The sequence below is a fragment of the Saimiri boliviensis genome, chromosome 11, assembly GCF_048565385.1.
Source record: "Saimiri boliviensis isolate mSaiBol1 chromosome 11, mSaiBol1.pri, whole genome shotgun sequence".
Classification (NCBI taxonomy): domain Eukaryota; kingdom Metazoa; phylum Chordata; class Mammalia; order Primates; family Cebidae; genus Saimiri; species Saimiri boliviensis.
The window spans coordinates 10,196,926-10,221,854 of record NC_133459.1 but is presented as its reverse complement, the minus strand read 5'-3'; the positions used below and the strand labels follow the sequence as shown (position 1 = coordinate 10,221,854).

Here is a 24,929-nt window from a genome sequence, read left to right as displayed (position 1 = left end):
AATTCCCGGGCGCCGGCATCGCTCACCCTCTGCTCTCAGAATTACACCGGGAGGGGTCGCGAACCTCAGCGGGCAGCTCTCGGTGCGATCCGGCGGTACCCAGACGGCGGACTCCCTCCGGCCACAGCCCGGAAGCAGACGGGAATCCTAGCAGCGCCGCACCGGATGTATGTGTGGAAATGACTGAGATCAACTCACGACCGATTGGTTCTCCCGAGTGGACCCAAGCCTGTTTTCACCTGCCACTGGCCGCGTGGTTTGTCTATTTGAACAGTCCCCGCCCTCTGGAGAAGCCGGGTCCTGAAGCTTCACTTCTTCTTCATTACTATTGGTCTGTTTTTCAGTCCATCTTCTTCCTATACCTGTGGATTGGTCCTCAGGGCTCGGAACCCTCCCTCCCTCGCTCCCGGCTTAGAGGACAGCGGGGAAGGCGGGTGGTGGGGCAGGGGGCCTGAAGCGGCGGTACTGGTGCTGGCGGCGGCAGCTGAGGTCTTGGCCGAAGCCGCACGGTGAGTCTAGGGTCTGCCACGACCCTTCTAAGGCGGTGTAATGTCCAGACCCACGGCCAGCCTGCTCGTGGGGGGGCCAGGGGAAGCCGCCCGTCTGGGACGTGGTATCCCCACACTGCTGGCCCCAAGACCTGGGCACCGTCTGAGGCCTTGATTCCCACCCCTCGAGGCAACGCCCACCCCCCGGGACCCCCAAGAGTCCCCGGGACCCCCAAGAGACCCCCGGACCCTTCGTCCCGCGGTATGTCTCGGGCGCCCGAAGGCCGGCCCATCAGCTCTGGTACTGCCCTTCGGGTCTTTTGCCCGTCACAGCCACCCTTTCTTCTGAGCCACCCGCAGAAATTGTGGATCTCTGCCCCCAGGGAACACCAGCGTCAGTGTCAGCCCCTTGTTCTCCACCATGGAGACCTCTCAGGGACCCAGTCCCCGTAACTGAGCTCGGTTACATCTTTGGGGTACATCCTCTCTACCTCTCCGCCACCTCCATCCCTGTTTCCCCCATCCAACTTTAACTCCCTGAAGCCCTGTCAAGACCCTTAGGATATCTGACTTCAAATATCCTGTTTAATTGTATTCAGCCTGGAGCAGATGGCCTGTGGGACTTAGACCATATAAAGATACACTGGTTCTTTCCTGAGAATAGAAATCCCTTACCAGCCTCCTTCCCCCTTACACACACACACACACACACACACACACACACACACACCTGGAGTAGTTTTCTTAGTAGGGATTCTTAAGTTTCCTCTCCCCTAAAGGGTGACATTTTCTTCTGCAGTCATTTTCTTGGCACTGGAGTATTTGAAAGCTTTTCAAAACCACTTATTCTGTTTTCTCCTCTGTGCCTTACAAATTCGTTCAAAAATAAGAATTTTGAGAAATGGTTTTGTAGTATAAGCCGGACATACTTAGGATAGGATAGGTGTATGTTACTTCAGAGCAGTGTAGGCCGAGCCCTGTTAAGGCCACTGTGTTGTAGTTGCCTGATTTTGTATTTCCCCCTGAATTGTAAGCTCATTGAGGGAAGGAACAGTACATGATTGAGGAAATGAGAGAATGATCTCAGGAACTAATTGGTTTCTTTTAGCTTACATTTGAAGTGCTAGTCTTTTATAGAACTGCATTGTTCAATACAAGAATTATCAGCCACATGTGGCTGTAGAGCACTTAAAATGTGACTAGTCCAGGCCGGGCATGGTGGCTCATACCTGTAATCCCAGCACTTGGGAGGCCAAGGTGGGCGGATCACCTGAGGTCAGGAATTTGAGTCCACCCTGGCCAACATGGTAAAACCGCATCTCTACTAAAAATACAAAAAAATTTAGCGGGGCATGGTGGTGGGCACCTGTAGTTCCAGCTACTCAAGAGGCAGAGGCAGGAGAATCATTTGAACTGGGGAGGTGGAGGTTGCAGTGAGCTGAGATCACACCACTGCACTCCAGCCTGGGTGACAGAGCAAGACTCCTTCTCAAAAAAAAAAAAAAAAAGTGACTAGTCCAAATTGACATTGTTTAAGTATAGAGTGCACATGTAATTTTGAAGACTCGCTACAAAAAAAGAATGGACACTATATCAATTTTTAAAAATATTGATAAGGTTGAAATGATATTTTGGATACATTGATTTAAGTAATTTCACCTGTTTCTTTTCACGTTTGAGAATATGGCGACCAGCAGCTTTAATATTAAATTTGTGGATCATTTTATTTCCTTTTTCTTTCTTTTTTTCTTTCTTTTTTTTTTTTTTTTTTTTTTTTTTTGTTGTTGTTGTTGAGATGGAGTTTTGCTCTTGTTGCCCAGGCTGGAGTGCAATGGCGTAATTTCAGTGCACTGCAACCTCTGCCTCCCGGGTTCAAGCAGTTCTCCTGTCTCAGCCTCCCAAGTAGCTGGAATTGCAGGCATGCACTGCCACACCCAGCTAATTTGGTATTTTTAATAGAGATAGGGTTTTACCATGTTGCTCAGGCTGGTCTCTCGAACTCCTGACCTTGGGTGATCTGCCTGCCTTGGCCTCCCAAGTGGGGGGATAACAGGCATGAGCCACTGTGCCTGGCCTGTATTTCCATTAGACAGCGCCGCTATAGAATAATAATCTCCCTTTTTAGATTGAACTTGAGGAAAGGGGCAGTCTTAGTCATTTTTAATTATTTCCCTACCTCCCCACATTTGTTACCTGGCACTGTGTCATGTACATAGTAGTAGTAGTAATAATAATAGTTAACAATTATTAAGAACTCAGTATATGCCCTGTACTGTCTTAAACACTTTTTAACATGTCTTAGTCTTCACATCAACCCATGAACTAGGTACTGTTGTCTTCCTATTGTAGTTGAAGAAACTGAGACATTTTGAGTGTCTTTCTCAAGGTATGTGACCTTATTTTTGTGGTTTTGTTATTTTGTTTTGAGACAGTGCACTGGCAGGATCTCGGCTGACTGCAACCTCTACCTCCCAGGTTCAGGTGATTCTCCTGCCTCAGCCTCCTGAGTAGCTAGGATTACAGGTGCACGCCACCACACCCAACTAATTTTTGTATTTTTAGTGGAGATGAGGTTTCACCATGTTGGCCAGGCTGGTCTCGAACTCCTGACCTCAGGTGATCCTCCCAACTCAGCTTCCCAAAGTGCTCAAGGTATATAAGAAAGGATTCAAATCCAAGTAGGCTAGCTCCATAGCCCACAATTTGATCCTCCCTACTACACTGCCTCTTTTATACATCAGTCATTGTTGAATGAATCTAGGCTTTCTAAATCTTCCTCCAAAAGATCTCTCGTTTCTAGAATCCCTACCTGACAAGGACTAGGGGGAGATCTGTGTTGAATTACCAGGGACATACATAAATTTATCGCCATACTTTCTTACCCAGAATATTAAAGGAAACTTCTCTCTAAGGAACCTCAGGGCAAGATGCTTGGGACTGGACCTGCCGCCGCCACCACCACTGCCACCACATCTAGCAATGTGAGCGTTCTGCAGCAGTTTGCCAGTGGCCTGAAGAGCCGGAATGAGGAGACCAGGGCCAAAGCTGCCAAGGAGCTCCAGCACTATGTCACCATGGAGCTCCGAGAGGTGGGCTTCTGTGATTTGGGGCCAGCTATTGTGGGATGTTTGCACTAAATGTACCATCACTGGTTTAGATTTTTTTGGACAGCTAAGCGAGGATTTGGAAAATAGAGATTATTTTAGAAAGGTTCCCAACCTCTTACAAAACATGCAGGTTTGTTTGCAGCACTTGCACATTTCTGTGGCATTTTTCTTGTTTGTGGTCACATTTGAGGGGCCAGAATAGACTTAGCTGTTTCTTTTTTGTGTGTGTGACGGAGTTTCGCTCTTGTTACCCAGGCTGGAGTGCAATGGCGCGATCTCGGCTCACTCCAACCTCCATCTCCTGGGTTCAGGCAATTCTCCTGCCTCAGCCTCCTGAGTAGCTGGGATTACAGGCACGCGCCACGATGCCCAGCTAATTTTTTCTATTTTTAGTAGAGACGGGGTTTCACCATGTTGACCAGGATGGTCTCAATCTCTTGACCTTGTGATCCACCCACCTCGGCTTCCCAAAGTGCTGGGATTACAGGCTTGAGCCACCGTACCCGGCTAGCTGTTTCTTTTAACTTTTTATTTTTTCCTAAGCACATACCACACCCTCAATGCTTTCTGTCTGATAACAGTGATTGGGATGGGTTTGGAGAGTTGAGAGCTAGGAGATTTCTTCTTTTTTCTTTTAGACAGAGTTTTACTCTTGTTGCCCAGGCTGGAGTGCAATGGTGTGATGTCAGCTCACCGCAACCCCTGCCTCCCAGGTTTGAGCAGTTCTTCTGCCTCAGCCTCCTAAGTAGCTGGGATTACAGGCACGTGCCACTGTGCCCGGCTAATTTTTGTATTTTTATTAGAGACGGGTTTTTTCGATGTTCATCAGGCTGGTCTCGAACTCCTGACCTCAGGTGATCCACCCTCCTCAGCCTCCCAAAGTGCTGGGAGTACAGGCATGAGCCACTGTGCCTGGCCCCCCAGGGCTTTCTAAATAGAGACCAGACTTAAAGTCAGAAACAGTATCTTGTTTTTATTCTTGTATCCCTGGTACTAGAAAGAACCTAGGTCAGGACATTTTCTGCCACAGAGTAGATACCCAATAAGGATTTGTTAAATAATCAGAATGATTGCAAGTTCAGGTGCTCTACAGTGTATTCCTATAGAAATGGCAGTAGCTTGTCTTCTTTGGTTTGAACTATACTACCTGCCTCTCAGGATCTAATCTTTAGATGCCAGCCCACTCCCACCACCACAGTCAGAGAATTATTAGAAATTGTTCTGATTACATCTTCTTTTGCAGATGAGTCAAGAGGAGTCTACTCGCTTCTATGACCAGCTGAACCATCACATTTTTGAATTGGTTTCCAGCTCAGATGCCAATGAGAGGAAAGGTGGCATCTTGGCCATAGGTAAGGACAGAGTCTCTGGTCACAAAAAAACAACACACTCACCTTTGTGTCCACTGCACCCTGTGTCTACACTTATTGGATGCTAGTTCATATTTGCTTAATGAAATTTAAGAAGCCTGTGGCTTTTAATTCTAGCAGCAGTCCTGGGCTGCAGGCAAACGTATTTTTAGATGTGGAAGAGGAGTCTCAGAACCATTGAGTGACTTTTCAGACAGTTTACCAGAGCTGTGACTAGAAGCAGCTTTCTTTTTGACTTTTTTCCCCTCGCTCTGTTGCCCAGGCTGGAGTGCAGTGGCGCGATCTTGGCTCACTGCAACCTCTGCCTCCTGGGTTCAAGTGATCCTCCTGCCTCAGCCTCCTGAGTAGCTGAAACTATCGGCATGTGCCACCGTGCCTGGAGAACCCAGCTTTCTTTCCACTCCCTCATGTTGCCTTTTACAGGTTCTGGTTCCTTAGTAGAGCAGGGTTTCTGATAGTGGGGCTCACAGACGGAAAAGTGGAATCCGTATAGTTAATAAAAGGCAGGTCATCTTTTTTTTTTTTTTTTTTTTTTTTTTGAGATGGAGTCTCACTCTGTCTCTCAGTCTGAAGTGCAGTAGTGCAATCTTGGCTTACTGCAACTTCCGCCTCCTGGTTTTAAATGATTCTCGTGCCTCAGCCTCGTGAATAGCTGGGATTACAGGCATCTGCTACCATGACTGGCTAATATTTGTATTTTTAGTAGAGATGGGGTTTCACCATGTTGGTCAGGCTGGTCCTGAACTCCTGACCTCACGTGATCCACTCGCCTCTGCCTCCCAAAGTGCTGGGATTACAGGCGTGAGTCACTGCACCCTGCCAGGCAGGTTATTTTTAACTTCTAAGGACTGACCATCAGTCCTGTGAATTATTATTCAGTCCCAGTTGTTTTCTCTTTTTTTTTGGGGGGGGGGCGGTTAGCTGTACTAGCCTGAGATTATTTTGCTTTATGTAAGTATTTCTGGCACAGGTATTAAATATCTGGATTAAAATGAAAATTGTCTGCGTTCTTGCCATCTTAGAAATGTACTCAAAGTAGAATGGAGGGATCACTTGCCAGCTTTTAGTTGAGGCTGTATGCTTTTTTGGCCAGCATAGGCCCTGTCATCACCTTTTGCTTTCCTCTCTTTTGTAGCCAGCCTCATAGGAGTGGAAGGTGGGAATGCCACCCGAATTGGCAGATTTGCCAACTATCTTCGGAACCTCCTCCCCTCCAATGACCCAGTTGTCATGGAAATGGCATCCAAGGCCATTGGCCGCCTTGCCATGGCAGGGGACACTTTCACTGCGGAGTATGTGGAATTTGAGGTGAAGCGAGCCCTGGAATGGCTGGGTGCTGACCGCAATGAGGGCCGGAGACACGCAGCTGTGAGTGCCTGCAGGGAGGAGCACAGCCAGGCCTGGGGAACAGGCCTGTCCTTAAGAGAGAATTGCTGGGCGTGGTGGCTTACACCTGTAATCCCAGCACTTTGGGAGGCGGAGGCAGGCAGATCAACTTGAGGCCAGAGGTTTGAGACGAGCCTGGCCAGCATGGTGAAACCCCATCTCTATTTAAAAAAAAAAAAAAAAAAATCTTAGTAGTGGTGTGGTGGGAATCAGAAGTATCAGCTGCATACTTTCTAGTCTACTCCCCTTTAGAGGAGGCAGTACTATGAGGAGGGAACATGGTACCAGGAGAGGGACACGCACTTGGACCCTGGCTCAAGTCTTGGCTCTCCAGCTTCCTAACTCTGTAACCTAGGGCAGCTTTTGACCTTCAGTTTCTTCCTCTGTCAAATAAAAATAATAAGATTAAACATTTAACAGGATTATCCATTCAATAAATAATTATTACATACCTACTGTATTCCAGGTAGTGTTCTAGGCTATTGGTGTAGTGGTATAGAAAGCATAAAACACATCTGCGCTTCCAGAGCTATGTTAAAACATTACTAGCAGTCTTTGTAAACAGCCTAGGATAGCGAACACTGAGATGTTTCCTCAGTTTTGCTTTCCTTCCTCTGTCCCCAGAATTTCCTAGCTAGAAGAGTGAGCAAGCCTTCTCTGTTCCTAGTGTATGGCTCTAAGATGATAAGAGACCACTTCCGAGAGAACAAAACTCTGGTACCGATGAGAGTTCTCAGTTTGCCTTTTTCTCCAGGTCCTGGTTCTCCGTGAGCTGGCCATCAGCGTCCCTACCTTCTTCTTCCAGCAAGTGCAGCCCTTCTTTGACAACATTTTTGTGGCCGTGTGGGACCCCAAACAGGCCATCCGTGAGGGAGCTGTAGCTGCCCTTCGTGCCTGTCTGATTCTCACCACCCAGCGTGAGCCGAAGGAGATGCAGAAGCCTCAGTGGTACCGGGTGAGGAGATTGCCCCATTTCAGCCTCTAGCAAAGCACATCTACATAGAGAATCACCTGGCCTAAAGGGCAGCCACAGGCTTTGCCAGTCTTATGTTAGAAAAAGAGCTCTGGCCGGGCACGGTGGCTCAAGCCTGTAATCCTAGCACTTTGGGAGGCCGAGGCGGGTGGATCACGAGGTCAAGAGATCGAGACCATCCTGGTCAACATGGTGAAACCCCGTCTCTACTAAAAATACAAAAAGAATTAGCTGGGCATGGTGGCGCGTGCCTGTAATCCCAGCTACTCAGGAGGCTGAGGCAGGAGAATTGCCTGAGCCCAGGAGGCGGAGGTTGCGGTGAGCCAAGATCGTGCCATTGCACTCCAGCCTGGGTAACAAGAGTGAAACTCCGTCTCAAAAAAAAAAAAAGAGAAAAAGAGCTCTGAACATGGGTTGGGAGACCTGGGTTCCAGTCTTGGATTTGCCGTGTGATCTTGGAGCAAGAATCACTTTGGTTTTGGTCTCAAATGAATTTTTTTTTTTTGCTCTGTTGCCCAGGCTGGAGTGTAGTGGCGCAATCTTGGCTCACTGCAACCTCCGCCTCTTGGGTTCAACCTCCACACCTCAGCCTCTCGAACAGCTAGGACTATAGGCATGCACCACCACACCAGATAATTTTTGTATTTTTGATACAGACAGGGTTTTGCCACGTTGGCCAGGCTGGTCTCGAATTCCTGAACTAAGGTGATCCACCTGCCTTGGCCTCCCAAAGTGCTGGAATTACAGGCATGAGCCACTGCACCCGGCCTCAAATGAATTTTTTTATGCTCAGTATGAATCAATAGTTACTTTGTTGCATTTCATTAAAGCAAACATCTATTGATAGCCACACTATTATTTTATATATGAGTAAGAATGCAAATATGCCAGTTAAACTGTGACTTGGTACCTTCTTATCAACAATTATAAGGACATCTCAACTGGGTGCTATGGCTCATGCCTGTAATTCCAGTACTTTGAGAGGCCAAGGCAGGAGGATTGCTTGAGCTCAGGAGTTTGAGACCAGCCTGGGCAACATATGGGACCCCGTCTCTACAAAAAAAAAATAAAAATATTAGGTGGGCATGGTATTGTGCACTGTGGTCCCAGCTGTTTGGGAAGCTGAGACGGGAGAATTGGTTGAGCCCAAGAGATCAAGGCCGCAGTACTCATGATCACACCAGCCTTAGCAACAGAGTGAGACTCTGTCTCAAAAAAATTTTAAAAAAGACATTTCTTTTCAGTGATGTTAAAATATGGAAAAATTGGTGTCTCAAAATCAGTGAAATACAAATAGTACTAATTTAGAAAGTGCCAGTTCTCTCTGCTCTAGTATCATGAAGCCTGTGCTGATTGCTTCTGCAGAGGGAATTCATCAGTGAGTCTTATGTTAGAAAAAGAGCTCTGAACATGGGTTGGGAGGCCTGGGTTCCAGTCTTGAGTCAGCTGTGTGATCTTGGACAAGTCACTGAAATTCTTTTTTTTTTTGAGATGAAGTCTCACTCTGTCACCCAGGCTGCAGTGCAGTGGTGCAGTCTCGGCTCACTGCAACCTCCTCCTCCCGGGTTCAAGTGATTTTCCTGCCTCAGGCTCCTGAGTAGCTGGGACTACAGGTGCCCACCACCACACCTGGCTAATTGTTTTGTTCTTTTTGTGTTTTTATAGAGACAGAGTTTCACCGTGTTAGCCAGGATGGTCTTGATCTCCATGATCCACCTGTGTTGGCCTCCCAAAGTGCTGGGCCCCTGCACCTGGCCAAGTAACTTAAATTCTTTGAGCCTGAGTTTTTAGCTGTTAAATAGGGATGATGATGATGGTATCTTCCTCAAAGTTTCATTATGAGACTTGAAGCTGGGGCTGGGCACAGTGGCTGACACCTGTAATCACAGACTTTGGGAGGCTGAGGTGGGTGGATCATGAGATCAGGAGATTGAGCCAACTTGGTTAACATCGTGAAGCCCTGTCTCTAATAAAAATACAAAAATTAGCCAGGTGTTGTGGTGTTTGCCTACAATCTCAGCTACTTGGGAGGCTGAGGCAGGAGAATTACTTGAATCCAGGAGTTGGAGGTTTCAGAGAGCCGAGATCACGCCACTGCACTCCAGCCTGGGCGACAGAGCAAGACTCCATCTGTCTCAAAAAAAAAAAAAAAAAAAAAAAAAGAGAGAATTGAAGCTGAATTAAATAAAAGAGCTTGATCAGTTAGTTTTGTTAATAACTGGCACAACGCCCTGAGCAGGCGTGGTAACACCTCAGAACTCCCAGTATTGATGGGATGGGCCTGTATTCTTTCTGGCTTCATACTCTGTCTCTAATAAAGGCATTCTGTCTCTACATAGCACACATTTGAAGAAGCAGAGAAGGGGTTTGATGAGACCTTGGCTAAAGAGAAGGGCATGAATCGGGATGATCGGATCCATGGAGCCCTGCTGATCCTTAATGAGCTGGTCCGAATCAGCAGCATGGAGGGAGAGGTGAGAAGCCGCTGCAGAGGGATGTCCAGGTTCCCTGTGTACCATTCTGTGAGCATAGCAAGGCGAGATCTGTGTCCTCATGAAGCTGACGTTTTGTGGCAGGAAACATTAAATAAACAAGTTAATAAGATCATTTCAGATAGCAGCAAGTCCTATGAAGAAAGGAAAACCAGAATAGGATAGAGTGGTGGGGAAGGGGTGAGTATAGGGTCAGGGAAGGCCCTCCCTGAGATGGTGTTATTTGAGGGGGATCCACATGATAATGAAGGAGCTACCTTGCAGCAGGCCGGGGGACTGTGTTCCAGGCTGAGGCTTTGAGGTGGAGGAGTATGAGAAATTGATGAAACAGAAGAAAGGGAAGTGTGGCTGGTATACTGGGAGGAAGGGGGAGGGAAGGAGGGGCCAAATTAATAGGCCCATGGTTTGCAGTAAACACAAGCTTTTATTCTAGTTGCAGGGGTAGACATTGGAGGTGAGCGCATGGGAATAACGTGATGTCATGTGTTTCTAACAATCACTGACTGCTTATAGGGAAAAATGTGGGGAAAGGCAGGAATGAAGGCAGGGGGACCAGTTAGGAGATGTGTTGGCTTGAGAAGGTAGGTTTAAAAGTGCATGGATTTTATTAGGGAAACGGCCTTCAAGAGAAAATGGGGAGGGAGCTGGAAGAACCAACAGACTACAATGCACATCTGACCCTGAGTAAACAAGAGGGGAAAATATGGATAGAAGACTCCTAGTCTGTGATGCAGGGCCACTGTGGGGTCCTCAAGCTAAAGTTGGCCATCAGAAAGGCTTTAACATCCCTACTGTGTTCTGTCATTGGCTGGGAGCAATGGGCAGCCTTCGCACAAACTTAGTGATGGGTTTCAGAGCAGCAACGGGGGCCCTTGGTTATGCCCCTTATAGTTGGAGGCTGCATTCTCACAGCTGCCAGAGGAAGCTATTACAGTAGTCTGGGTGAGTGACAGTGGTGGCTTTGACTAGGAGTTGTGGTGTGGATACTGAGACGTAGTTGATTCAGGATATATTTGGGAGGTAAAGCTCCATCTGTGAGACTGGCTGTAGAAAACTAGTGTAATTTCACTCCAGGGATTCCTGATTATAATAGACACAGTGCTTGTTAATTATAATAGACACAACTCTTATCTAATAGCTGTACCCAGATGTGGGAGCAGCGCATGCAGCAGTGTGCAGAAGCAGAAGGAGTCTGGCTTCAGGTCCCCACTGCGCTGTTTACTGTGTGACTCAGGCAGGTTATCTTTTTAGCCTCATGTTTCTCCCTTTGGACAGGGGCTCTTACCTACCTCACTGGGCTCTTGTGTGGTTTGTAAATGACATTGGCCCTCTATCTCCATGAGTTCTACATCTGGATTCAACTAGTCATGGATTCGAAATATGCAGGGCTTGCCGGGCGCGGTGGCTCACGCCTATAATCCCAGCACTTTGGGAGGCCGAGGTGGGTGGATCACAAGGTCAAGAGATCGAGACCATGCCGGTCAACATGGTGAAACCTCGTCTCTACTGAAAATACAAAAATTAGCTGGGCATGGTGGCGCGTGCCTGTAATCCCAGCTACTCAGGAGGCTGAGGCAGGAGAATTGCCTGAACCCAGGAGGCGGAGGATCGCGCCATTGCCCTCCAGTCTGGGTAACAAGAGTGAAACTCCGCCTCAAAAAAAAAAAAAAAAAAAAAAAAAAGAAATATGCAGGGCTGGGTGTAGTGGCTCACCACTGCAATTTCAGAAGTTTGGGAGGCCGAAGTGGGACGATCACTTGAGCTCAGGAGTTTGAGACCAGCCTGTGCGAAAGAAGGTGAGACCGTGTCTCTACAAAAAAAATTTTTTAACTTTTTAAAATGGAAAAAAATACAAAAATTTTAAGATAATACAATTTTTTAAAAATACAGCATAACATTTATAGCATTTACAGTTTATTAGGTATTGTAACATAGAGATGATTTAAAGTATGTGGGATGATATACATAGGTTATATGCTAATACTATGCTATTTGATCTGAGGAACTTGAGTATCTGCAGATTTTGGTATCTGTAGTGGGTCATGGAACCAACCCCTGTGGATACCAAGGGGATGACTATGTATATGAAGTGTCCAGCCCAGCACCTGATACATAATGGGCATTCTGTAAACGGGAACCTTCAGATTTTCCCTCCTGAGTTTAACACGGTGTTTTCCACTGTAATCCAGGCAGCTCTGAGGTCTTTGTTTCCTCCCATTAAAACAGGACAATATCACTTAGCTCATAAGGTGGTTGTCAGATTTAAGTTAAATAGTTCTTGTGAAGGTGGTTGTAAATTATATGAAACTATCCAAGGCTGGGCATGATGGCTCATGCCTATAATCCAAGCATTTTGGGAAGCCAGAGTGGGAGGATCACTTGAGCTCAGGGGTTTTTGACCAGCCTGGGCAACAAAGTGAGACCTTGTCTCCAAAAAAAAAAAAATCCAAATGTAAGGTATTAAAATTTCATCATTTGTTCATTCATTCAACACATATTAATTGAGCTTCTAGTATATGCCAGCTATACTATGTCCTAAGAGCTAGAATAATGCAGCAGTGAACAAAATAGATTCCATTCTTTTTTTTTTTTTTTTTTTTTTTTTTTTTTTGAGACGGAGTTTCGCTCTTGTTACCCAGGCTGGAGTGCAATGACGCGATCTCGGCTCACCGCAACCTCCGCCTCCTGGGCTCAGGCAATTCTCCTGCCTCAGCCTCCTGAGTAGCTGGGATTACAGGCACGCGCCACCATGCCCAGCTAATTTTTTGTATTTTTAGTAGAGATGGGGTTTCACCATATTGACCAGGATGGTCTCGATCTCTTGACCTCGTGATCCACCCGCCTCCGCCTCCCAAAGTGCTGGGATTACAGGCTTGAGCCACCGTGCCCGGCTAGATTCCATTCTTATAGGGGAAGATAGAAAACATATAAGTAGAAACCGATTGTATGTCATGTGGTTATAAAAGCTATGGAGAAAAGGAGGGCAAGGAAGGGGAATAGAGAAGGCTGGCATGGATTAAGGATTGCATTTTAAAACGTGGTGCCATTTGAGCATAGTCATGAAGGGGGTTAGAAAAAAGCCCTACAGGTATCTGGGGAAGAGCATTCTAGGCAACGGCCCCGAGGCAGGAGCGTGCTGGTGTATTAGAGGAGCAGCAAGTACTGCAGTCACATTACCCGCTTCACCAGCAGCTCCACTACCATGGCTGAGCAGAATGAGCAGGAGAGGTGTGTGGGGACGTGGGGTCAGAGGAACAGCTAGGGGAAGCAGGGGGCGTATCACATAGGGCCTTTGTGTGGGAAGTGGGAAGCTGCAAGTGAGCTTTGAGCAGTGGAGTGACATTTAACTCGTGTTTCAAAAGGATTACTCTTGCCAGTGTGTTGAGAATGGATTGTTGGAGGGCCAAGGACTAAAGCCAGGAATTCAGCTAGGAGGAAACTGCAGCAGTCTTAGCGGGGGATATTTGTGGCTCAGACTACAGTGAGAACTATGGAGTTGCAAGAAGCAACTGGATTCTGAATCTGGGATTTGCTGATGGTTTGGAGGTAGATGGAGAGAACAAAGTGTCAGGGTGTTTGGCCTGAGCAGTGGAAGGATGAAGTTGCCGTTTACTGCAGTGGGAAGACTGAAATGGGAGGAGCAGGCTTGGGGAAGAAGGCTGGGAGTTTGGTTTTGAACCTTTTAACTTAGAGAGCCATTGGGCACCTGAACGAAGATACTGAATAGTTTTGGGCAGAGAGCTGGGCAAGAGGGATGGATTTGGGCATTGTCAGCGTATAGATGTTGTTTCATCATGAGACTGGGTGAGAAGCACAAGTAAACTAGTACAGTTGGGGAAGAGATGGGGTCTGCAAACCTGAGGTCAAGAGATGAAGAGGACCAAGGGAGATAGGGAGGGAACAGCCAGAGAGGGAAGGGGACAGCCAGGAGAGTTTAGAGTCTGAGAAGCCAAGTGAAGAAAAGTCTTCAAGGAGTAGGAAGTATCAGCTGGATCAAACGCTGCAGATGAGTCAAATAAGATGAGAACGAAGAATTGACTATTGGATTTAGCAGCTTAAGACTCATTGGTGACTTTGATGAGAGCAGTGGACAGAATTTTCTGAAAAGGGAAAATGTGTGTGTCAAGTAAAGTTTATCTTCTCAATTTGGACTCTTGGAGGATGAACCCCCTGACCAAACTGCCCCCCCCAACCCAGCCCCCAAAATGGAGTCTTGCCCTGTCACCCAGGCTGGAGTGCAATGGCATGATCTTGGCTCACTGCAACCTCTGCCTCCTGGGTTCAAGCAATTCTTCTGCCTCGGCCTCCTGAGGAGCTGGGATTACAGGCATGTAATCCTACACCCCCACACCCAGCTAATATTTGTATTTTTAGTAGAAACAGGGCTTTACGATGTTGGCCAGGCTGGTCTCAAACTCCTGACCTCATGATCTGCCTGCCTTGGCCCTGCAAAGTGCTGGGATTACAGGCATGAGCCACCAGGCCTAGCTGAGGATGAGTTATTAAGCAGCCCTTTGTAAACGGAATGAACATGAGTTCTCAGCTTACAGTATTCCTTACCACCTGTGGAATCCTAGGATTCTGAGAAAATTACTTAAGTTTTTTTTCTTTTTTTTTTTTTTTTTTGAGATGGAGTTTCGCTCTTGTTACCCGGGCTGGAGTGCAATGGCGCGACCTTGGCTCACCGCTACCTCTGCCTCCTGGGTTCAGGCAATTCTCCTGCCTCAGCCTCCTGAGTAGCTGGGATTACAGGCACACGCCACCATGCCCAGCTAATTTTTTGTATTTTTAGTAGAGACAGGGTTTCACCATGTTGACCAGGATGGTCTCGATCTCTCGACCTCGTGATCCACCCGCCTCGGCCTCCCAAAGTGCTGGGATTACAGGCTTGAGCTACCGCGCCCGGCCTTGAGCCACCACACCCGGCCAGTTTTTTTTTCTCTTTTTCCTTTTTTTTTTTTGATACAGAGTCCCACTCTGTCACCTAGGCTAGAGTTAAATGGTGCAATCTTGGTTCACTGCAGTCTCCAACTCCCAGGTTCAAACAATTCTCCTGCCTCAGCCCCCCCTAGTAGCCAGGACTACAGGTTGTGGGCCACCACACCCAGTTAATTTTTTGTATTTTTAGTAGAGATGGGGTTTCACCATCTTGGCCAGGCTGGTCTCAAACTCCTGGCCTCACGTGATCCACCTGGCTTGGCCTCCCAAAGTATTGGGATTACAGACGTGAGCCACCGTGCCTGGCCTGCTTAAGTTTTTACCTGGGTTTCTGGGGAGAAGAAAGAGACCAGACAGTCCTTAACAGGATGCTGGCAGGGGGGGCCTCCTATCACCTTTGCAAGCCTCATTGCTGTGGCCTAGGTCAGTAGTCACAGCAATATGCAAGTCAGCCCTTCCAAACCAGGTGAAAAGTCCTGGGAGGTGAGAACCCTTGGCAAGGCCGCCCTGTGCTGCCTCTTACTGTTCAATCGGTGGTGCTCTTCTGCCTAACTGACAACAAAATCAGGTCTCTTGCAAGGTGCTGGGGAAATTATAACCCTAAACGTGAAGTGTGGCCACCCTCCACTTTGGAAGTAGTTGCATATTGGGATTAGGCAAATGTAATGCTCTGTAGACCCCACAGTGCCCAATTTGAATGCCACTCATAAGTAAAGATGATTTTTTTTTCCTCCTCATATATACAGCGTCTGAGAGAAGAAATGGAAGAAATCACACAGCAGCAGCTGGTACACGACAAGTACTGCAAAGATCTCATGGGCTTTGGAACCAAGCCTCGTCACATTACCCCCTTCACCAGTTTCCAGGCTGTGCAGCCCCAGCAGTCAAATGCCTTGGTGGGGCTGCTGGGGTACAGCTCTCACCAAGGCCTCATGGGATTTGGGGCCTCCCCCAGCCCAGCTAAGTCCACCCTGGTGGAGAGCCGGTGTTGCAGAGACTTGATGGAGGAGAAATTTGATCAGGTAAGTGGTGAGAGGCCCTTTCCCTCTTTTCCCAAGCTCCACACCTCACTTTTCCCCTGCCAACCCTTTATCCTTCCTCTCTCAGGTGTGCCAGTGGGTGCTGAAATGCAGGAATAGCAAGAACTCGCTGATCCAAATGACAATCCTTAATTTGTTGCCCCGCTTGGCTGCATTCCGACCTTCTGCCTTCACAGGTGAGGATGTCCATGGAAGACATCATTACCCATCTCAGGGTAATTAAACAGGGAACAGGTGATTCCAAAAAACTCAAATATCTTTTCATCTGAAGCAACGCCAGTGACTCCTTGCCTCGTGTCCAGTTTCAGTAATATTTAGTTCAGGTTTTCTGCTAATGTCAGAGGCATCAGACACAGGAACAATCAGAACAGGTAGGCAGAGAGGCACTTCTAAGGCTAACAAGTTCACAAATAGACTTAAAAGAGACCAGAGGAAGGGCAGTTTTGATGTAGCTGTTGTGCAGTATCTGTGTCAAAGCTCTGTGAGTCAGGAAGGTTTTGGGGATCGTCCTGCTTCTGTCCCTGAAGTGGTCACTGAGCTGTCTCACCACTTGCAGGCAGCATGAATCCCTGGCTCCTGAAGCTGGCCCAGCTCAGATTCCAACTTCTCAATGAAGCCTTCCTGGATTGCTCCAGCTATAAATGTCCTTTCCTTTGTCCATCATAGCCCTCAGCTGTGGAAAGGTTTGGCATTACATCTGGGATGAACCCCACCTCCACCCTTAACCATGAGGTTTTGGACAGATTATTTGACCTACCTGGGCCTCAACTTCCTGACTTGCAGAATCAGAATAACCATCTCTGCCTCCCGAGATGAGCAGCGTTAATGCCTAAGCACCAACTATAGTACCTGGCACAGAGTTAGCCCTAATAAATGGAAACCATTATATATTATCACGACCTCCTCAAGCTACTTCAAATCTGTTCTTGAAGTAAGGTAGAAGTAAAAACCATAATGTTGCAGTTGCCTGTTCATACGTAATGTCCTTGTCTTAGTTCCCTACTTGCTGAGAGTAGATGCCCAGTCTTGAAAATCTCTTCCCACTTGACCATGCCGCATGTTGCCTTTGCTTAGTGACGCATTCAGGATGGCGTGAGAGCCAGGAACATAAGCCGAAGGCCGGCCTGGCCCTTGGCAGACCCTGTTCCCTAGCACACAGACACTTCACGCCACCCAGCCCAGACAAACCGTGGGAGAAGTGTAGCTGGTGAGGTGTTAAACATGCTGTGTGAAAGCAGTAGAACATGTTGGGTGAGGACATGACAATTAGCCATGTAAAGCCACTGAGCCAGAGAGAAAGAACAGAACAAAACCACCCATGTTTTGTGTGTTTCTATTCTTCTGGCCTGGCACCCAGCAGCTTTTCTCTTTTTTAATGACCAGAGAGGCTGCTGTTCAGTAGAGCTTTAAATGATCTTGGATTGAAAGTCTGTGGTTCAAAAGGAACTAATAACTAGAACAAATTTTATCAAAGTCTGGCACATTGTAGCAGCAGTGACCCTTGGAAGTTTAGAAGCCTGCCTAGCAGCAGGATGCAAAGGCCCAGAGGGCCCTGGATCTCTTCTTTTGATGTGGGAGTGTGTTGTTGTTGCTCTGTTTTTTAAAGCTAGTCAAGGTTGTTTTATTAAATATACTAAAAATGTCAGTGACATTCAGCCTGGACACCCCCTACAAGTATGTTCTTTATTGCATAAGTACTACTTGTTTAGGGCTTGGAGTTTGGAAGTTAATGCTTAAACTTAGCAATGGTGTAAGCTTTAGGAATATAAAAAAACTACTCCAGTAGTGGACTGGAATCTCTCGTCAGATTTCTAATCTCTCAGGATGCTAAATCTAGAAAAGAAAATTATGCTCTCTTGGGTTTTTTTTTGAGACAGGGTCTTGCTGTGTCTTCCATGCTGAAATGCAGTGATGTGATCACAGCTTACTGCAGCCATGACCTACTGAGCTCAAATGATCCTCTCACCTCAGCCTCCCAAGTAGCTTGGAACACAAGCATGAGTCTCCACACCGGGCCGATTTTTTAAATTTATTTTTTGTAGAGATGGGATTTTATTATGTTGCCCAGGCTGGTCTTAAACTCCTGGGCTCAAGCAATTCTCCCACCTCAGCCTCCCAAAGTGCTTGGAATTAGACTTGAGCCATAGCAACTGGGCAAGAAATTACACTCTTGATTTTAGCTCATTTCCTGCTGAAATGTTATCCCCTGGTTTTTCTTGTTGATCCGCTCTAATTTTAGGGCTGTATCACCGCGGTCACCTGTCTTCAAGCCCCAGCATGTCTCATTGTCATTTGTCCTTTGACCACAAGAGCTATGGGAGAAGACATTTCTCCGGGTAGATGCAGTGATGATATGTGCTGCTTTAGGAGTCTGATTTATTGTCTACGTACGGTTCTGATCGCTTTCAACATCCCTAACTTCCTAAGGGATGTGTAGTTTTGCCTTCTCTCCTGTTTTATGTATGCTGGGGCCTGGACTTGGGACCAACATCAATGGAGGAGAAGAAATAGAAGAGAAGCAAGAATCAGGAAATGCCAGCCTTCGGAGGAGAAATAACACATTAGTTTAAATTGCACGAGAATCACCTCCCCATGCATACTGGCTTATGTAAACTTAATGAAAATATACATGTGGCTTTCCAAACTGCAGACTAAATCTTGTTCTATTAAGTATAACTATCACAAAAATCTCTAGGTAATAGCAAAATGATTTCCAGGCCTAAGCTGAAAGGAATGGCCTGTTTATTGAAAACGGTGCTCAGTGTTATAGTCATACATTGCTTAGCGATGGGAATGCATTCTGGGAAATGTGTCTTTAGGAGAATTTGTCCTTGTGTGAACACCACAGAATGTTTACATAAACCCAGATGGTATAGCCTACTCTACACCTAGCTCTGTGGTATAGCCTATTGCTCCTGGGCTACAACTTGTATGGCATGTTACCATAATGAATACTCTGGGCAAGTATAAAACAATGATAGATAAATGTGTATCTAAATGTATAACCTTTTGGGACCACCATCATATATGTGGTCTACCGTTGACCCAAACACTGTTAAGTGGCATATGACTGCACCGTTGTTGTTTTTTTTATTTGTTGGAGACAGGGACTTATTCTGTTGCCCAGGCTGGAGTGCCTGGCTTTTGGCTCACTGCAGCCTCAAACTCTTGGGCTCAAGTCATCCTCCTCAGCCTCCCAAAGTGCTGGCATTACATGCATAAGACACTGCACACAGCCCGTGACTGTCCTTCAGATTTCATTATAATATAAAATTGTTTAGATGCTCCTTTGTTTTTAAACAAGGTTTGAAATATATTCCTTAAGCAAGAGCATGTAATTCTTGTGTCAAAATATAACACTAACGGAGATGGTTACATGATACTGTTTTGATGACCTTTTATTATGTTTTTCAGGTTTTGTTTTATTTTGTCTTGTTTTGTTTTGTTTTGTTTTTTTTTTTTGAGTCTGCCCTGTTGCCAGGTTGGAGTGCAGTGACATGATCTCGGCTCACTGCAACCTCCGCCTCCCAGGTTCAAGCAATTCTCCTGCCTCGGCCTCCCAAGTAGCTGGGACTACAGGCGTCCACCAATACGCCTGGCTACTTTTTGTATTTTTAGTAGAAATGGGGTTTAACCGTGTTGGCCAGGATGGTCTCGATCTTTTGACCTCATGATCTGCCCACCTCGGCCTCCCAAAGGGCTGGGATTATAGATGTGAGCCACCTTAACTGGCCCTTTTTTTTTTTTTTTTTTGAGACATGGTCTTGCTTTGTCACCCAGGCTTGAGTGCAGTGCACATGATCACAGCTCACTGCAGCCTCAACTGTCTGGTCTCAAGTGATCCTCATGACTCAGCCTCCTGAGTAGCTGGGATTACAGGTGTGCACAACCACACTTGGCTAATTTTTTATTTTTTATTTCTTTTTCTTTTTTTTTCAATTAATTCAAGAAAGAGATGTTAACAATTTTTATCTTCTGCTTTCCATGTTGAAGAAAGTAAAAAAATATATAATTTTTATTTTTTGTAGAGACAGGATCTTGCTATGTTGCCCAGGCTGGTTTTGAACTCCTAGCCTCAAACAATCCTCCCGCTTTGGCCTCCCAAAGTGCTGGGATTACAAGCATGAGCCACTGTGCCTGGCCACTTTCTTAATTTATTCATCAACTGAATTGCTGCATAGAACCTTGACTGTTGATGTGTGGCCCTTAACCCTGACCTTGAACTATCTACTTTGTCTTTTCTGTGCTTAGATACCCAGTATCTCCAAGATACCATGAACCACGTCCTAAGCTGTGTCAAGAAGGAGAAGGAACGTACAGCAGCCTTCCAAGCCCTGGGGCTACTTTCCGTGGCTGTGAGGTCCGAGTTTAAGGTCTATTTGCCTCGTGTGCTGGACATCATCCGAGCAGCCCTGCCCCCTAAGGACTTTGCCCATAAGTAAGCACCTCTGTTTTGATTTCACCTTCCACTCCATTTGGTTGGTGGGGAAGGATGCTCCATCCCAGATCCACAGAGCTTAAGCCCATTTTATGCATCATTAAACTCCAGGGTATCGCAAATCGTATGAAGAATAGCCCTTTCCAGGTTGAATTCTAAGCTTTTCCAAATGAAATAATATATATGTAAATATTTGGGGAGGTTGAATACCATGAGAACATGTGAGATGCCAATGCTATTTGCAGTGTTATTATTTACTGGGAATCTGCTAGTTTTGCTTTTTTATTCTGGCTTTTAAAAGTCTTATTTTGATATAAGACCTAAAGAGAGGAATCCTTGACTGGAACTGAAGGGACCTAAGGGTCATCTTTTTCCCCGTTGCTAAAGTCGAGTAAGTTATTCTACCTCTTTAAACCTTCTGGTGAATAAAATATGAGAAAAGCCCTCAGCATCCTGCCAGATGGAGAGGCCAGGGTATCTTCGCTCAGGCGAGGGGGTCAGTGTTCATCATGTTTTGTCTCAGGATTGTGTCTTTATACTTCCCTGTTTATTAGCAAGGATTGCTGTGGTGAATCAATATGTGCCACTCATTCTTTTTTTGAGATGAAGTCTTGCTCTGTCACCCAGGCTGGAGTACAGTGGTGCGACCTTGGCTCACTGCAACCTCCTCCTCCTGGATCCAGGCAATCTACCCACCTCAGTCTCCCAAGTAGCTGGGATTACAGGCATGTACCACCATGCCCAGCTAATTTTTTATTTTTTTGTAAAGACGGGGTTTCCCCATATTGGCCAGGCTGGTCTCAAACTCCTGGCCTCAAGTGATCCACGCACCTCAGCCTCCCGAGTACCTGGGACTACAGGTGTGCACCACCATGCCAAGCTAATTTTTTTTTTTGGAGACAGAGTCTCCCTCTGTCGCCAGGCTCCAGGCTGGAGTGCAGTGGTGTGCTCTTGGCTCACTGCAACCTCTGCCTCCCGGGTTCAAACAATTCTCCTGCCTCAGCCTCCCTGGTCCCTCCTGGGACCACAGGCGCACACCCTAATTTTTGTATTTTTTAATAGAGACGGCATTTCACCATGTTGGCCAGGATGGTCTCAATCTCTTGACCTTGTGATCTGCCCGCCTCGGTCTCCCAAAATGCTGGGATTACAGGCGTGAGCCACCATGCCCCGCCTAAATTTTGTATTTTTAGTAGAGATGGGGTTTCACTGTGTTGGACAGGCTGGTCTCGAACTCCTGACCTCAGGTGACCCACCCACCTCAGCCTCCCAAAGTGCTGGGATTATAGGCATGAGCCACCGTGCCTGGCCCCATTCCAAAGCCCAGCATTCTCATCATAGAATAATTTCTTTCTGTATGATGGCTGCATGCTGCCCTCTTGCCCCTCATGAACACATTGTTCAGCTTGCTTCCTACATAAATACCTTGGTGAGCACCTCACTAACTCATACGGTTTTGTTGTGTGAATTCAGAAAAAGGGCCCCTTCCTTAAGACACTTCACTGCCATCTGCTGGATTGTTGTAGAAATATACAAATCTACAGTAATTGTGATGTAATGGGCCCTTTTGAACTGTGCTGTGGACAGCCTGCACACTCATGTGTGGTAGCCCTGCCTGAGTAACCTGCTGTCCTTGCCCCAAAGTGATTTTGAGTTGGGCCGTTAAAAAATGTCATTATGTCTCAACTAGCCACTGTCTGTTTCTCTGCAGGAGGCAGAAGGCAATGCAGGTGGATGCCACAGTCTTTACTTGCATCAGCATGCTTGCTCGAGCAATGGGGCCAGGCATCCAGCAGGATATCAAGGAGCTGCTGGAGCCCATGCTGGCAGTGGGACTAAGGTGGGTGTCAGAAACCTGGGCTTGCCCTGTATCAGTGTGAGGTTTGGTTCGCAGTGTTGGGACTGGGTTAAAAGAGGGAGGCATGGTTGTTTGCACATTCAGTTGGATAGGCAAGATAGCTTTGACAAAACACATAGGCTAGTACTGAATCCTAGTTTCATCGCTAGCTAGCTAGCTATGTGATATTGACGAAGTTATTTAATATCCCCGAGCCTCATTTTTTTTTTATCTGAAAAGTGGGTACAGTAGTAATTCCTGTTGTCTAAGGTTGCTGTGGATTCATGATACGGTCATTCTTAGGACCATGCCTGGCATATAGGAAGTGTTCAATAAATATTTACAAATATTGCTTATATTATTATTGGGCAAGTTGCTTAAGCTCCCTAAACTGTAGTTCTTTTAATCTGTAGAATAAGGACAATGTTCTTGATCTGCTTGCCAGAGTGTTTGTTGAGTCTTGGTCTTCGGTAGTGTCTGAATTATAGTGAGCAAGTCTTCCTGTGGCAAGAACCAGAAACTCATAGATTGTTTAGAGCCCTGAGCGAAGAGAGTTTACACATTTATTCTTTTTCGTTGTATCCTTTCTACTTTAAAGAACAGAGGCCTGATCCCCTTGCTGGGAGAGAAAGGCTTTTTCTTCCCAAGAGCAGACTGAGTGTCATGTGCTCAGCCCTTACGTGACTGGTTTCCTTCCCTTTAGCCCTGCCCTCACTGCGGTACTCTATGACCTGAGCCGTCAGATTCCACAGCTAAAGAAAGACATTCAAGACGGGCTACTGAAAATGCTGTCCCTGGTCCTTATGCACAAACCCCTCCGCCACCCAGGCATGCCCAAGGGCCTGGCCCATCAGCTGGCCTCCCCTGGGCTCACGACTCTCCCTGAGGCCAGTGATGTGGGCAGCATCACTCTTGCCCTCCGAACACTTGGCAGCTTTGAATTTGAAGGTAAGAAATTATAGTGGCTCTTGTCAACATAGTGAGAGATGCTGGAAACTTTGGGAAAGGAATGGAGGTATCTAGGATTCCTGGATCTTGCTGGGGTCCTAGAGACAGGGTAACTGATTCTGTAGCAGCTCATCCTTCCTAGACTCTTTCCATGTATTGGTAATTCCTACTGTTTGTTTCTTTGTCCCATTCTGAGTTTTGGGGCAGTTGGTTTGAGGGAAAGTACACATTGATCCAAAGAAATAATGCTTCAGAGACAGATCCCCCTCACATCCTCACTTTTCTACTTCCTTGTAGCTGAGATAATATGTAATGCTTTAGAATGTATAAACAGGCTTTTGGGTGTTTCCATGTCTATGGGCAGTATGATTTTTTCTTTCTTTCTTTTTGGAAACAAAGTCTCTGTCACCTAGGCTTGTATGCAGTGGTACGATCTCAGCTCACTGCAACCTCCGCCTCCTGGGTTTAAGTGATTCTCCTGCCTCAGCCTCCCAAGTAGCTGGGACTACAGGCACGTATCCCCACACCTGGCTAATTTTTGTATTTTTGGTAGAGGTGGGGTTTCACCATGTTGGCCAGGCTGGTCTCAATCTCCTGACCTCAAGTGATCTGCCTGCCTTGACTCCCCAAAGTGCTGGGATTACAGCTGTGAGCCACTGTGCCCAGCCAGTGATATGATTTCTAAAAGTACTTTCTTGTGTAGTCCTAAACTGCAAATAAACCCACTAGTACTCCACAGAGGTATATTTCAAGAGAAAACTTGATACTTTTGAAATTTAGGATCATGTAGGTAGTATTGGTCAAGACTGTGGGGAAACATGCACAGAAAGCCTGAAGATGCTGTCTGGAGACAGCCACCTGTGGTTTCTGTATTGCAGTTCCTCTGCTTACACTGATTCACACTTGTGATAATTTATTCTAGTGAATACAAAGTAGCTGTGTTTAAACCCAGCCTACGTAGACTCTTTGTCTGGTATTTAGATCTGGGAACGAAAACAGGCAAGGTAAATTTGATCAAGAATTGCATTACCCTCTGAGAATGGTAGGGGTTGAATTGGAATAAAACAAAATAATTTATTCTTTGAAGGGAATATAAAAAGGCTAGGGTTGAGAGATAACCTTTTATCTCTCCCTGTTCCCTCACCACCCGCTTTTGCCTTTCTGCTGATTGAAAGTCCACTTGTTACCCTTTAAGAGTTCTGGGTCAGTATCTTATTGATCAGTATCTGGTTCAGGCGTCCCCAAACTTTTTACACAGGGGGCTAGTTCACTGTCCTTCAGACCGTTGGAGGGCCGCCACATACTGTGCTCCTCTCACTGACCACCAATGAAAGAGGTGCCCCTTCCTGAAGTGCGGCGGGGGGCTGGATAAATGGCCTCAGGGGGCCGCAGTTTGGGGACGCCTGATCTGGTTGAAAGTAGAACTAGTAGCCTCAAAATGGAAAATTCACCTAGCGAACTGCAGACCTGCCTGTCCACAGCAGCAGTGTTTATTCTGTTTTCTCTCTGCCTTTCTATCCAGGTCACTCTCTGACCCAATTCGTTCGCCACTGTGCGGATCATTTCCTGAACAGTGAGCACAAGGAGATCCGCATGGAGGCTGCCCGTACCTGCTCCCGCCTGCTCACACCCTCCATCCACCTCATCAGTGGCCATGCTCATGTGGTTAGCCAGACTGCAGTGCAAGTGGTGGCAGATGTGCTCAGCAAACTGCTCGTGGTTGGGATAACAGATCCTGGTAAGGCTTCTGAGACAGAAGCCATCTAGGGGAGTTTAGGAGCTTAGGGCAGCTGGAAGTAGCCAGTTTCATCACATGGCCTCTCCAGAGATCTTCGGTCTCAACAAACTGATATTCAGCTATTTCTCTGCCAAGGTGTTTAGGCGTGGCTACTCCAGCCTGTTGGTGTAAGAT

The 24,929-nt window shown here is 46.6% G+C and overlaps 1 protein-coding gene across 2 annotated transcripts in view; it reads left to right on the top strand.

The window, feature by feature from the left end:
- The first annotated feature begins 390 nt into the window (after positions 1 to 390).
- MTOR (mechanistic target of rapamycin kinase) overlaps positions 391 to 24,929 on the top strand; it is a 155,978-nt gene continuing 131,439 nt past the window's right edge. The window contains exons 1-12 of one of the 2 annotated variants that reach the window (XM_074380054.1): positions 391 to 509; positions 3,375 to 3,577; positions 4,839 to 4,947; positions 6,101 to 6,333; positions 7,106 to 7,306; positions 9,664 to 9,798; positions 15,501 to 15,776; positions 15,862 to 15,970; positions 20,046 to 20,232; positions 21,944 to 22,072; positions 22,773 to 23,017; positions 24,540 to 24,755. In XM_074380054.1, the coding sequence (XP_074236155.1) occupies positions 3,416 to 3,577; positions 4,839 to 4,947; positions 6,101 to 6,333; positions 7,106 to 7,306; positions 9,664 to 9,798; positions 15,501 to 15,776; positions 15,862 to 15,970; positions 20,046 to 20,232; positions 21,944 to 22,072; positions 22,773 to 23,017; positions 24,540 to 24,755 (2,002 nt within the window). In that variant the 5' untranslated portion in view covers positions 391 to 509; positions 3,375 to 3,415. The remainder of the gene's footprint in view (positions 510 to 3,374; positions 3,578 to 4,838; positions 4,948 to 6,100; positions 6,334 to 7,105; positions 7,307 to 9,663; positions 9,799 to 15,500; positions 15,777 to 15,861; positions 15,971 to 20,045; positions 20,233 to 21,943; positions 22,073 to 22,772; positions 23,018 to 24,539; positions 24,756 to 24,929) is intronic. The other variant, XM_010346531.3, reaches the window with a different exon arrangement.